The following is a 13,730-nucleotide window of genomic DNA, read 5'->3' on the forward strand; positions in this document are numbered from 1 at the left end:
TCCAAGACCTTTGGTTGCCCAGTTGGCAGTGGCAAAGCCCAGATTTTCCAAAGCACCTTGTGTGACTCAGTGGTTTCCACGTTCAAAGCACAGCCCCAAAGCTCCACTTTGTACCCATTTGTACAAGCCCGATCTCCTCCTCTGCTTTGCCGGGGTATACACAGGGCACTCTAAAAGCAGGTCACAAGCATTCAGACTCCAACAGCTTCCCAGGTCAAAGCAAGCCATGGTGCAGGATCAGTTCCTAGTGCCACAGACACAGACAGGAGCAGCCTCTTCCCAGAGGGAAGAGCACAGCTTTCCATAGGCTTGTAAATCCTCCAGGCTTAACCAAAGTTTCCCAGAGACCCTCTCAGGGAAGGCGCTTTCTATGAAAATTGCCACTGTGCCAAATTGAAAAGCCCTTTCCCAAAGGGCCTTTCGAAGGAAACAGCTCAGCCATTCCTACAGCAGAGGCAAAGCCACATCTTTCTGCCTTAAATTCACTCTCAGGAACAGCATCCTCCAGAGCCAGACCCGTGGCACGCTCCTGTTCAGCCCAGCAGTTAATGTTTGACACAAACAGCCAAATGCAGGGCCTGGTAACTGGGGAGCTTGGCTGTGATGCCCACACAATGCCCACACAATGCCCAGGCTTTGCCTTCTCCTCTGGTGACCGTTGTTCTTGTTCCAGGAGAACCCGTACCTGTGCAGCGACGAGTGCGACGCCTCCAACCCGGACCTGGCCCACCCTCCCAAGCTCATGTTTGACAGCGAGGACGAGGGGCTGGCCACGTACTGGCAGAGCGTGACGTGGCGCCGGTACCCAGAGCCGCTGCTGGCCAACATCACCCTGTCCTGGAACAAGAGCATCGAGCTGACAGACGACATCGTGATCACCTTTGAGTACGGGCGACCCACCATCATGATGCTGGAGAAGTCTCTGGACAACGGCAGGACTTGGCACCCGTACCAGTATTACGCAGATGACTGCATGGAGGCCTTCAGCATGCCAGCACGGAGGGTCCGGGACCTCTCCACCACCAGTGCCAACAGGGTCCTCTGCACGGAGGAGTATTCCCGCTGGGCGGGCTCCAAGAAAGAGAAGACCGTCCGCTTCGAGGTCAGGGACCGCTTTGCCATCTTTGCTGGCCCCGACCTCAAGAACATGGACAACTTGTACACCCGTCTGGAGAGCGCCAAAGGGCTCAAGGACTTCTTTACTGTGACTGACCTGCGGATGAGGCTGCTGAGACCTGCCCTGGGGGGCACCTACGTGCAGAGGGAGAACTTGTACAAGTACTTCTATGCCGTCTCCAACATTGAAGTCACCGGCAGGTAATGGCTGCTGTATTTGTTTGGGCCTCTCTTCTCTGAGGGATGAGAAGAGAGTTACTGCTAGAAAACTAATCCATCAGCATTTCTGCAAACTGATAAAACAACCAGTGTTTCTCCCTCTTAACACCCTTTCTCCCCAGGCAGGGCAGCACTGGAAGTAAAACAGATGTGTCCTTGCAGGGAATGGCTGGGGCACCTCCAAGGCTGTGCTTGAGAGAAGTGCTGTGTCCTCCTGCAGCCGGTGCTGCGGGAGGTGGGACATGGCTTAGAGGGACAGTCAGGGTCTGAGTTCCCTCCCATGCCTTGTCCCCAGCTGTGCAAACACAGCCAGCCTCTGCCCAAAGTCTCAGGGGTGATGCTGATGCATCTGAGGGGTGAGGGATGAGGTACACCCCACTGAATTCCAGCTCACTGCCAGTACAAGCAGGGTGGGCCATCCCGAGTCAGTCCTGCACCCTCTGAGCAGCCCCAGCTCCAGCAGAGGAAGTTTGGGGTGAGAGTAAACCCTCAGGGGTTTTTTTCTCCTGGGGTTTGTTTTAATTTCTCCTTACGGTGCCATGTGTTACATTATGACACCAACCAAAGAAGCAAAGTAAGGTGGAAAAGTGCCGAGATGGCTGATTTCCCATCCAGCTTGTGAGAGACTTACAGGCGAGAGGGGAGAAACCTCCCCATCACCCACCCCGTGCTAACAAGCTCTGCCACAGTGACAGAGGAGCCGTTTGTATCGGTTCCAAACTGTTCGCTACTGAGACTTGCAAGCAGAAATGTTTTGCAGGTGCCACTGAGACTGGCTTTGAACAGGCTCCAAGGGGAAGGAAGCTGCAAGGAGGGATGGGAGAGCCCTTCCCACCCGCAAGGGCAGGCAGGAGGCAGTGGTGAGGGTTGTTCTCACGGTGTGGGTGCCTGGCTGGGACGAGCAGCTGTGGCTCTCAGCTGGACTGGTGGCATGTTGGGATGCCCATCATTGGGATTGCTCAGGGAGGAGCCCTGGAGGGCTCAGGGACGTGGGCAGGGGAGAGGGAGAGCACCTCTGCCTGTGTCTGCATGAGCTCAGGTGTCTGTGCAATGAGCTGCTGTGCAAATACGTGCAGAGAGACATTTTGACACCTGCCCATGAGAAGCATTACCAGGTGGACTAAAAGTCCACAGTCCAAAACCAGCTCAGGATGGAGCAAAACAGCAAAGTAAAGAGGGCGGAAGGGAAGAAAGCAGGCAAAGGCAGGGGAAAAGGCAATTGCCTTCACCTCCACCCCACCCAAGCCAGTCCTGTTCCCTGCTCCATCTGTGGTGGCCCTGCTGCCCCCAGGGACAGGATGTTACTGACAGCAGTGGCAAAACCACAAGGATCAATTCTCAGCCAAAGCCCACACTGACCAGGGGTGTATCAACTTGTCCAAGCTGGTTAAACTCTGTAACAGGGACACACAGCTCAGAAAGTGGTAAATTAGGGCTAAATGTTTGATGTCAGTTCTTGTGCAATGACCTTTGGCTTCCAAGCGTGGAGATAACTGCAGATAACCAGGGACTTGTTGCTGCTCCTGCAGCAGCTGCAGGATATTTAATGCTTCAAAGACTTAAAGTACTCTTGGTGTCCTGTGAATGCCTTCCTCTTCTTCCCTTTACTTTCTCTACCTGGCTTGGGCAGGATTTGTTGCTTCAGTAGTTTGGACTTCAGGCCATGCTGGTGGGATTCTCCCCAAATCAGCACCTTGCTGTCTGCTGCCCTTCTCCCTCCACACCCAGTTCCTCACCAGTTTTTGAACTCACTGGGCAAGTTTTTTACCATCTAATAGTAGCAAAGATTGGTTCAAGAGAAAAAAACCCCAAAAAATTAGTGAAAAGAACTAGGGCAGGGAAGGAGAACCCTTTCAAACACCCAGGGGTGGGTGGGGGGTGTCACAACCTCTGTGAGACATCCGAGATGGCTCAGCCACCTGGCCAGGGCTGGCCAGGAAGGGCTGGGCTGTCAAGGTCCAGTGGAAGCTGCAGTGCTGCTGTTTGGCTGGGGCCAGGCTGAGGCAGGTTGGGGTTTGTTGGCCGGTTCCTGGCAGCCTCCCCTGGCGCTGGCTCCGTGCCGGCGTGGCCGGCTGCCCACGGTGCTGCAGAGCAGCAGCTCCCGTCGCCTCCTCTCCCCTCTTGGCTGTGCTCACCACGAGCTGCCTGACCCACTCCTGCCCTGCAGCATGGCCTCTGGGAGAACAGGGCTGTTCCTTGACTGGGAATGGAGAAAACTCTGAAATCTGCTTTTTTTCAGCCTAAAAATCTCAAGTCCTGAGCTACGGCAACGCTGAGCTTTGTGCTGCTCCGGCTCTTCCAGCTTGCTGGGATGTTCCCAGGAGAGGGGGACACAGCCTGGACAGGGTAAAGGTTAATGTCTGTCCTGTGCTGACTCTTCCAGCCCCAGTGGGCACAGGGCAGGGAAAGGTGACCAGCTGAGGAGCTGTGGATAAGTGCTGTATAAGACAGAGAAGCCTCATGTGAATTAACTCTGCTCCTGTGATTATGCCAGTCCCAGCAAGCAGGTTTTTCACTGAAAAGAAATCTAATTCCAGCTGTAAGCAAAGCCAGTTACAGTGCAGGGACTAAAACCAAATTAAATCTTGTGTATGGCTCAACAAGGGATGGGTTATTGAGAGGAAGAGAGGAGAAATCAATGTGAGCCTGACAGGAGCCCTGTGTGGGGAAGGGGGGAGGAAGGGTGGGCAGGGATGGGGATGGACACACACTGCAACTTCCAGCATGTGGGAATGACTGTGTTTGAGGAACAGGAGGAAAGTGCTCAGATAAAATTGGGGTGGGTGCAGGGATCCACAACAGGGGGTATGGAAACGAGAGGGAACATGGTTATGAATAAATGAGGGCTCAGAGGCAAAAAGCAGCCAGAAATTCCCACTTGGAGAGCAGAGCTGTGAGCAGTCTTGGGAGGCTGGAGGAGCCCAGCCATGGTGTGTGGCACTGGAGGAGCAGTGTGTGCTGTCAGAGTGTGGCATTGCCTGTGTCCCTGTACAGCACTGGGATTTTGGCAGGCAGCTGGCAGTGCCCACAGCATGATGAGACACTTGGCAGCTCATTTGCAGCTGATGCTCATGGTCAAGGGAAGAGCAAAATGCTTTGCCCTCAGAGCAGACCATGAGCAGGGGCAGTTTCTCGTGCTGCAGCCTCAGCTGGTGGTCTCAGAGGGGTTTCTGTGATCCCCTCACTCCGTGTGCTCCTGGGCCCCACTCCAAGCCCATCCCTTCCTTCACACCTCAGCTTCCCACCACGAAGGACCCCTCACCACAGTCTCCCAGAACTTTTGGGAAAAGCAGAAAGGGAAGGAGCAAAGGACATGGGGACAAGGGGAAGGCACTGTCACCTTTTCTCCTGTAAACCAGGTGGACTGGGGTGGTCAAGAGTTTGACAGAGTCAAATCCAGGGGGTCACTGCCCCTTTCCTGGTGCAATGGGCTGGTACTTTGGGGTCTCCTCTGCATCTCCTCCTCCCACAGCCTCAGCCAGCTCCATTTCTCCGTTCATGGCTGACAGTTTATTTTTACTCTTTCTTCTTGGTATCTTTTTCTTTTCTTTTTTTTGTCTTTCTTCTTCCATCCTGTCCCTATTGATCCACAGAGTAACTGGAGATGCAGCAGAGCCAAGACAGGAACAGACAGGAGCAAACCCTTGGCCTGTGTGCTGTGTGAGTGCCAGGCAGGGCTGGGAAGGGAAGTGGAAAGGTTTTTCCCCACAGATCTCTGTCCATTGCTTAATTTTCTCCTCGGTGCAGCACCGAGCTGGGTCAGCTGCTCAGGAGCGGGTGAATGAGCCTTTCCCACTGCTGGGGCTGATGAAAGCTGCTGCTTCTCTTTCCATTACATGCTGAGTCTCTTTGGAGTAATTTTTTCCCCTCCATAACGTCAGTCACTGCCGTGCTCAGCAGGCCAAGCTCCATCACAGAGACATTAATAAGCTGTAATTGAAGTTAATGTGCCATGGCCGGGACATGTGGATCGAGTTAGGAGAAATCAGATTGAGCAGAAGTGAATCAATTTTAGAGTGATTTATATTAAGATTTCTCTCCTTCATCCTCCCCTGCCCCAATGTGTGTCTGTCTGTCTGTTTGTCCATCCTGCTGGTGATGAGCAGTCCCAGGAGGAAGGCAGGAGGAGGGAGTGTTGCTCATCCCTGAGCAGCTCCATGGAATTGCCTCCTCAAGGGTTGCACACAGGGCAAGGATGAGGTTTCCAGTTTTGAAACAGCATTTCCTTTCCTCTTTTCTTGCTTTTCTGACAATTTCCTCAGCTGCTGCTTTGGTTACACAGAAGAACTGAAGGGAAAGGCTCTTTGTGCTCCTCTGCTTCTTTCCCTGCCTTCCCCTTGTGTGTTCTTGGGGCCTTACTGGGATGCTCTCCGTGTGACTTGGAGAGTTTTCTCTGGTGGAGCAGACCAACTTTTCCCAGTCTGTTACCCTGGTACCAACAGCCAGGATCAGGCACTCCAGACCTGGAGGACCAAGGCCATCCCCAGAAAAACCAGGGCAGGCACTGCCTGTGCCCATCCCTGCTCCTTCCCCTTCAGCTCCTGGCAGACAGAGTTTGGGTCCCAGGAGGTAACAGCATCCTGGTGACAAGGACGGCCAAGTCTGTGCCGACGGTGCGCCGTGTTCCTCGGCCCGTCCTCACCTCCACACTGGGCAGCCCCTGAGAGCTGCATGGCTGAATTTCCCTGGCATTGCTCCAGGCTGGAATTAGCTCGAGTTTGAGCAAAATCTTGCTCTTGGTCAGATAGTTAAGTTAATGCAGAGCAACTGTTCGCTTGAGTCTCGCCAAGGCTTCTTTTCCCTCTGCAGAGTGATGAGGGGGGAATTGCAGAGGGAAGGACGGAAAAACCCAGAGAGCTCCTCCTTCCCCAGCGCTCTGATGCTTTGTTGATAGCCAGAGATGGATGCCCAAGGTCCCATTACCTGCTCCTGCCTTCAGTTTGTGAAGGGTTTCATTTCCCCTCCGATTCTGTTGCCGAGTTGCGTCCGGCCCTGAGCGGATAATAGAATTTCATCGATAGACTGGGAAGGTGATGTATGTTAAAGCACTTAATATAAAGAGACTTCTACAGGAGCCCAAATTCAATTTGGCCAATGAACTCAATTGCAGGCATTATTGCATTCCAGGAGAAAGACCAAGAGCATTTATACACATTACTCTGCAAATATTTGTGTTCACATATCCGTGTGATGTCCTCTTCACCCTTCCTCCCTTCTGTTGCCCGACCCCCTAATGGGGAAGTTTGGTTTCGTGTTTGCTTTTTTAAGACAGCTTTGAATGTAAATAATGTTCCACCAGTCAGCAGGATCTTGACAGCTGGTGAGTGTCAACTTATTTAAAATAAATAGCCTCTCGGATGGGAACAGCCAGCTAGTGTGCTCTCCACTCTGGCACCTTTTAAATTGTCTCATCTTTGTAACCCAAACCTCAAATCATTTCAAAGGGCAGCGAGGAGGGTTCCTTCCATCCCTACCACACAACCAAAAGTAAAAACCCACAAGAAAATAACCCACTCACAACATGTCCCTCTGACCTGACTCAGGGATTTTTGTTTTTTATTTTTTTTCAGTTTTTTTGGCTCTGCACAAAGCAGTGAAACCCAGAAGTTCCTTGCTCTGGTTCAAGCTGAAAGAAACAACACATTAAAAATGGCTTTTCCTCCCCTTCAGCCCTGGACCACAGTAAGCTCCCAGTCCTGCTGCTGGGATGAATGAGCCACTTTTCCCTTCTTCAGCCCTTTCAGCCCTGCTCCAGGACTGGCAATAGCAAACCTGTGCCAGAGCCACCCCCCAGCACGGCAAGTGCTCCTGTAACTGCTCTCCACAAAGGGGCTGTGCTGCTTCCATGGCCCAGCCATTAGGAGCTATTTTTACCTGTTTCCACATGCACAGATGGGCCAGAAACAATCCAAGCTCAGCACCCGTTATGCTTTGCCCAAAAGATTTGCTCCCTGCTTTTGCTGAGCTGCCAAAAGTTGCAAAGGAGCAGGTAGAAGTGGGTAAGTGATGGCCAGGCAGCTGCCGGAGTGCTGAGAGCAACGGCTGGGGATGACAATAGAGAGATGGAGAAGAGTTATTCATGTTTCCCCGAGAGCCGAGATCAGTTGAAACATCATTTTCCTTGGGGATGGAGAGGAAAGAGCTCCCTTCAAACACATCGTCCCATGAGACTCATTAAAGGCTCATCAATTACAGTGAGAGCAAACAATTCAGGGGAAGCTGTGATAAGCCTTCCTTTGGCCGGCACTCATTAGTGGCTCTCCGAGCTCTGCCTCCCCCCAGCACCGGCTCGGGGAGCGCAGGGGGAGCAGCGGGCAAAACCACGGGGATGGGAGGAATGAGCAGCAGCCCAGGGTCTCAGAATCCAGCAGGAGGGGACCTGTCTCCCAAGAATCCCTGGGGACATGCAGGAGCATCCTCATGGTGAGCACAGAGTGGAGAGGAGTGTGCAGGCTGGGCTGGAAGGAGACTTGGAAAGAAGCTGGTGCCCCACTGCAGTGGACTTCTGCTACTCCATGGCCTCTCCCAGGATTTTTAAGGAGCTCAGGGCAGTCAGTGCTGTCTCGTGGGAACTGGGCAAGAGGTGCAGGGGACAGAACAGTTCTGAGGGTTCTCCAGCCCTACCCCACACAGCAGTGGGGTCACAGCATCAGCCCTGAGGGGGGTCCCAGCACCCCAAGATTGGCTCAGCCCTGTGGGGAGGGAGAGGAATGGGGAGATGCTCTTTGCTTTTCTCTTCTCACTTCCCAGCTCCACTAGTTAGGGTTATGGACAAAAAAAGAGGTGGTAAAACACATAAGAATCCTTGGAAGGGTAACAAAGGGCTGGGATGACTTTTCAAAATTGCTTCAAAAGTCATTATTAATGAAAGCTCAGGGAAAAGGGCAGTTTTCCCACTCCCAGCATGGCTTGTGCACTCACCCCTTCCTCTGCATGTGCATCTCCTTCCCTCACACGTGGGCTTGGCACCAGACACCTCTCCAGCCGTTGCTGCTGTGACCTCCAGGATGCTGACTTGGAGAAATGCAGGAAACTGTTCTTTATGGCTTAAAAAAAAAAAGAGAGAGAGAAAAAGAAAAGGACACTTTCCTGTAAACTTTCCTTGGCGCTCCAAGCTCCGTGATGTTCCCTGGTGGAGGCATTGGCAGCATCAGCCCACACTGCACCACTCTAAGGAGAGGCAGCAGCTGAACAACCTGCACTGAAATAAACTCATAAATACCCCGTTGTGCAAACTGCAGCGTCCTGGGCCACACACTGATCCTGCCTCCCTTCCTGGGAACAGCGTGAGCCAGTCCCTGTTCAGTGCAAAATGCAGTTGTGTGACCTACTGCCCAGGGCAGGAGGGGTGTCCCCAGGCCATGCTGGTGCTGCTCTGGGTGTGCTCTGGGGCTGCTCCCCACTGTGTCTGCATCTTGTGTGGGCTCTGAATGCTCACTGACAATCAGCACTGTCACTGTGAGCCTTGACCCACGAGTTAGAGGAGAAACACTCGCAGCTCCTCAGCTCTGCAGAGCCACAGAGACCATATTGCACCGAGCCCTTTGCTGGAGCAGCCCGGGCTGGAGCGGGGCCACCGCTGCCTCCTGCAGGACACGGCGCAGGTGTCTGCCCCGCTGCTGCTATTTAAGCCTCACTGCTAAGTAGCTCCTAACCTTTCCCTTCATCCTCTCCTTCCTGCCGTGGCTGGCTGCCGGGGAGAACGAGCCAGGCAAGCAGGACGAGCTGCTCCCACCCAGGGGACTGGGCTAATGCCATTTACTCCAGTCTCCACCAGCTGGGTCTTGGCTGGGCAAAGACTTGTAGCACAAACCATCAGTGAGCTCATGTCCTTGGGCTGCAGGCCCAGAGGAGGAGGCAGAGAAGCCTGAAGAAGAAAGGGTTGAAGCTGAGCCTCTGAGCCCAAACAGCAGGAAGGCTGGGATGCAAAAACCTTCTCCCAGAACAGTGGTGGCAATCAGGACTGGCTGACAGCACTCGGCTGTTGGCCATTAAATAATGCAGCCTGATTGATTGGGCTGGAAAGTGCTGTGCTGTGGGGTCAACCTGCCGGGGCTACAGTTCTCTGCTTAGATTGATGGTCCTCAAAGGTCAAATTCAGAAAGCAATTCCCTGGTAAAACTGATCCTTTGGATAACACAACTTTTGCACAGTGGCAAAGGGTGAGTGAGAAAAATCAGTGACCAGGGCACAGGCAGGCGAGGTGGATCTCTGCCTCTGCTTTCTCTTTGCTTAATTTTCCTGGTTTACACCAATTAATAAGTGAGGATCTTCTCTGAGAAGAGCAGTGCTCCATCACACCTACATGCAGCAGCTGGGGGATGTCCATGAGCACCCATCCCATTCCCATTCCCATCCCAGGGCAGGAGGCAGCTGGAGCTGTCCCAGGAGCTGGTGCTGGACTCCCAGCCCTCCTCAGGCAGGAAGGGAGCAGTGTGTGTGTGTACAGGCAGACACATCTGACTGCTCTTGCTTTCCCTGCAGCAAGAAGTCTGGGTCCCACTGCTTGGGGAAGGTTTTGCAGCTGGAGCCAAGTTAACAGTGAGCAGGTTTCACCTTCCTGCCCTGCAGCAGCTTGGAGGCAGCAGAAGCACCTCAAAACATCTGCTTGGCTCTTGGCAGGGGATGCCAGGAGCAGGGATGTGCTGTGTGGGGAGGGGGTTGATCGAGGCTGCCCCAGGTCACCTCAGGGACCAGGTGGTGGCCACACAGAACTTCTGTCACCACTGTGAGACTTGCAGGGTCAAGGACTGGAGCCAAGTGCTACCCTCCATCTCATCCCAAATTTCAGGGAAGACCAAGGGCATGACAGTCCCTGCCTTCCTTGTACCCACTCCCCTGGGGCTCTTAAACTCCCCCTCAGCTGGACTGTGAGGCTGTGCCCTGGAGCTGCCCCATCCCTCGCTCCCACCAGAGGAGGGAGGAGAGCTGCAGCTCCCAGAAGCTGTTTCTCTGTTCAGGCTGGGCCCAGAGCAGCAGTGGTGAGGCTTTGACCTGCTTTAACCCACTATCTTGGCTGCTTTGCTCTCATCTGCTCATTTTGAAGTGAGAGAAGGAGGCCACGCTGTGTGGACACTGAATAATTCAGAGCCAGACTCCGCAGCACTCCGGGGCTGGGCTGCACCTCTGCCCAAGGGCTGGGGTGGCTCAGCCAAAATCCTTCCTCACCACGGGCAGAGGGGACACTGAGCAGCTGAAATTCAGCCTCCCTCCTGTGTGGGTACCAGCCAAAGCCACTTCCTTCCCCGGAATGCTCGGATTTTGCTCCCACAGCACCAGTGCTCAGAGGCTGTTAATGCTTTCAGCCGTGACGTGGCATCTCCAGCTCTCACTAACACACAGTTCAAGTGGAGCATGCTGAGTGTGTCTGCCTCTGCTCCCTGGGCCACATTTTCCTCCTTCCTCCTCCCTTTTAGAGACTGCAAAATTCCCTCCTCTGCTTGGTCAGAGACAGGGCAGGATTGTAAGATGAGGAGAGAGATTGTTCATCCAGCTTATGCTGAGCCTCTGAGCGGGGTTTGGTAGAATTAAGGACAGGGAGGGGAGGGGGAGAAAAAAAAAATCATACATGAGGTCAGCTCATCCAACCATGCGTGAGGAGAGCACAGCAAAGGAGCCTCAGCAGGTCAGGCAGGTGGCTGAGGAGCTGCTCTGGGGGCTCCAAGGAGAGGGGGAGAGGCACCAGTAGCTGGGGGGGATGCACAGTACCAGCTCCCAGCCTAATCCAGGCTGTTTATCCCAGTGCAGAGAGAGCACAGGGAGTAGCAGGCCGTGCTTCTTCTGTCTACTCTGCAAGTGGTTCATTCCCTGAGCTCTGCATCTCTTGAGCATTCAGCCCTGTAGAACAAAGCGTTGCCCCATCAGACTTCACCTGTGCACATAAGGCTCAGTGTTACTGTTTCTATAATGGTTCTGCTCTGAGAGTGTAAATTATTGCACAAAGCATCGGGCTGTGCTAGGGATTGACTGTCTGGAATGAAATGAGCTGTTTTGGTCCCCAAAGTCTCTGTCTGATGGCCTGAGCTCGGGCCCAGGAGTCGCCAGAGCCATGTGTGAGTTATGGGCTCAGTCTCTGTGCTCTGCACAGTCACCTCCGGAGTGTGAGCAACAGGAATTACTGTGCACAGAGATAATTACTCCCTGCATACTGCACTACAGCTCATTAAAAGTTTCTTAATGTTTGCAAATTGCTGAGTAGTGTTTTTAGTTGTTGCCTTCTCTGATGAGTTGGATTCTGATGGTGACTTGTTCTCTGTGTTATTTTGGTCACAGCAGGCTGGGGCTGTGCTGCAGACAGGGAAGGGGGTTGTGCTGTGTAGCTTCACACTGTGGGAGAAAACACTGTTGGCTTTGTCACAGGGGGCAAGGGCCAAGTCCCACCAGTGTTGGCCATGCTCCTCCATCTAAAGCCCAAGACTGTCTCCCAGTAAAAGCCTCTACCTGAGGTAGTCACTGTCATCTGTAAGAGCCTGAATCGTGAGTGACTCTTTCCTGGAGTCTGAGCTGGAGACATTGGTTTACCATTGAACAGTCTGTGCTACTGCAGTAGCACTGGGAGTAAAGTGTCTCTCATCTTGGACTAGAGACTGCAGACCCACCTTGGGCAAGAAGTGGACATCATAACCCCAGAACAGATACCTGGGAAAAACAGCTGAGTTCAAAGTCCTGCAGAAGGAACAGAAAGGGAGTGACCAGCTCGGCTTCAGCGCTGCATTTTCAGCACTACGCCAGGGGCAAAGAGGAGCAGCAGCAACACCTGACAGCTCTTCCCTGTCTTCCTCCTCCAGGTGTAAATGCAACCTGCACGCTAACCTGTGCACCTTCAGAGAGGGCAGCCTGCAGTGTGAGTGTGAGCACAACACCACGGGGCAGGACTGCGGCAAGTGCAAGAAGAGCTTCCGCTCACAGTCCTGGCGGGCAGGGTCCTACCTGCCCCTCCCCAACGGGTCTCCCAATGCATGTAAGTACCTGCCCTGGCTGCACTCCCACCTTGGGCTGCACAGCACCCACAGACGGGAGCTGAGTCTTATCTTGTCCTTCTCCAGCTGGGATCAGTGCAGGAGTCCAGCTGGAAGCAGTGGTTTCGAAAGGGAAGTGGGTATTAAACTCTGCCAGGGGAAATTGAAGTTGGAGATAAGAAAAAAATTCTTTCCAGAGAGAGTGCTCAGGCATTGGAATGGGCTGCCCAGAGAGGGAGTGGATTCCCCATCCCTGGAGGTTTTTAAACTGAGATTGGCCGTGGCACTGAGTGCCATGATCTGGTAAAGGGACTGGAGTTGGACCAAGGGTTGGACTTGATGATCTCAGAGGTCTTTTCCAACCCAATTGATTCTATGATTCTATTTAGCCCTGTCTTTGTACAGAGAGAAATGAGAGAGGATCTGGTGGTTGTAGGGGTGGTGTGTTGGCTGCTGGTAGATGAACAATGAGTCAACTGATGGTCAGGAGTAGGGAGGATGACCTTGGGCCAAGATACAGGTCCATGGCTTTGTGGCAAAGCAAATTATAGTCCTTTAAAGAAGGCACTGTTTAGCCACAGCAGAGCTCTGGCTGTTGAGTAGGAGTGGGAGTGCAGGTTGATTCCTAGTTCCTGGATGCTGTTCTGTGCACGTCAGCATTCCAGGCAGGCGCCGCGAGCTCCGGTCCCTCTGCGCAGCTCCAGTCTCATCCAATTGCTGCTGCAAGGAGGCTCTGACAGGAGCAGAGGCGCGCAGGAGAGATGAGGGATCAATCCCCAGCATCGCCCAAGCAGCGGAATTGGGGCAGGACACACCACAGACAGCCTGGTTCCTCCTGGGTTTCTGTCCAGTCCACTTTAGCAGCCTTGTTTAAATGTCACAGAGCCACGGTAGCCACTCCAGCCTTTCAACCAGCAGCTTTGAGCATTGCCAAAGAGAACTTTTTCCCTTACTCCCCCCCTAAATTTTTGAAAGATTTATGTGCTTTAAGATGATCAAAGCTGAAATGCAGGCTCCGAAGGCCGTGACAAGAATGTTTTGTGTGTGCCAGGGCTGGTAGAAGAGCAGGTTCTTTGAAAGGGAACGAGCCTGTCAGCTCCCACCAAGCAGCTGCATTGCTTCAAAGGAGCCTGGGAGAGTTTCTGGTGTTGACAGGCACAGACATGCTGTTCTGTCTCTTTCCCTCCCCTCCGTTCCTTGTGTCTCTTCCCATTTCTCTTTCTCCTCTGCTTGCTTTTCACCCATTCATTTCTCTTTCCATCTGTCACTCAGTTTTCTTCCTCCTCCCCACTCCAACTCTCTATGCTGCTTCCTCCTCCCCACATCACCATCCTCTTCCTCTGCAGTTCTCTGAACCCCTCTCCTCTTGGTAGTCCAACCTCTTCCATCACTGCTCCTGTGCTTTATATTCATGCAAAGCTGAGCCCTTCCATGATG

General features: G+C 53.2%; 1 protein-coding gene across 7 annotated transcripts in view; it reads left to right on the top strand.

Moving 5' to 3' along the window:
• NTNG2 (netrin G2) overlaps positions 1 to 13,730 on the top strand; it is a 45,255-nt gene that overhangs the window by 20,064 nt on the left and 11,461 nt on the right. For 6 of the 7 annotated variants that reach the window (XM_071574548.1, XM_071574542.1, XM_071574545.1 and 3 more), the window contains exons 3-4: positions 674 to 1,317; positions 12,123 to 12,295. In XM_071574548.1, coding sequence (XP_071430649.1) covers positions 674 to 1,317; positions 12,123 to 12,295 — 817 coding nt within the window. The remainder of the gene's footprint in view (positions 1 to 673; positions 1,318 to 12,122; positions 12,296 to 13,730) is intronic. The other variant, XM_071574544.1, reaches the window with a different exon arrangement.

This window comes from Pithys albifrons, chromosome 20, assembly GCF_047495875.1.
Source record: "Pithys albifrons albifrons isolate INPA30051 chromosome 20, PitAlb_v1, whole genome shotgun sequence".
Classification (NCBI taxonomy): Eukaryota; Metazoa; Chordata; class Aves; order Passeriformes; family Thamnophilidae; genus Pithys; species Pithys albifrons.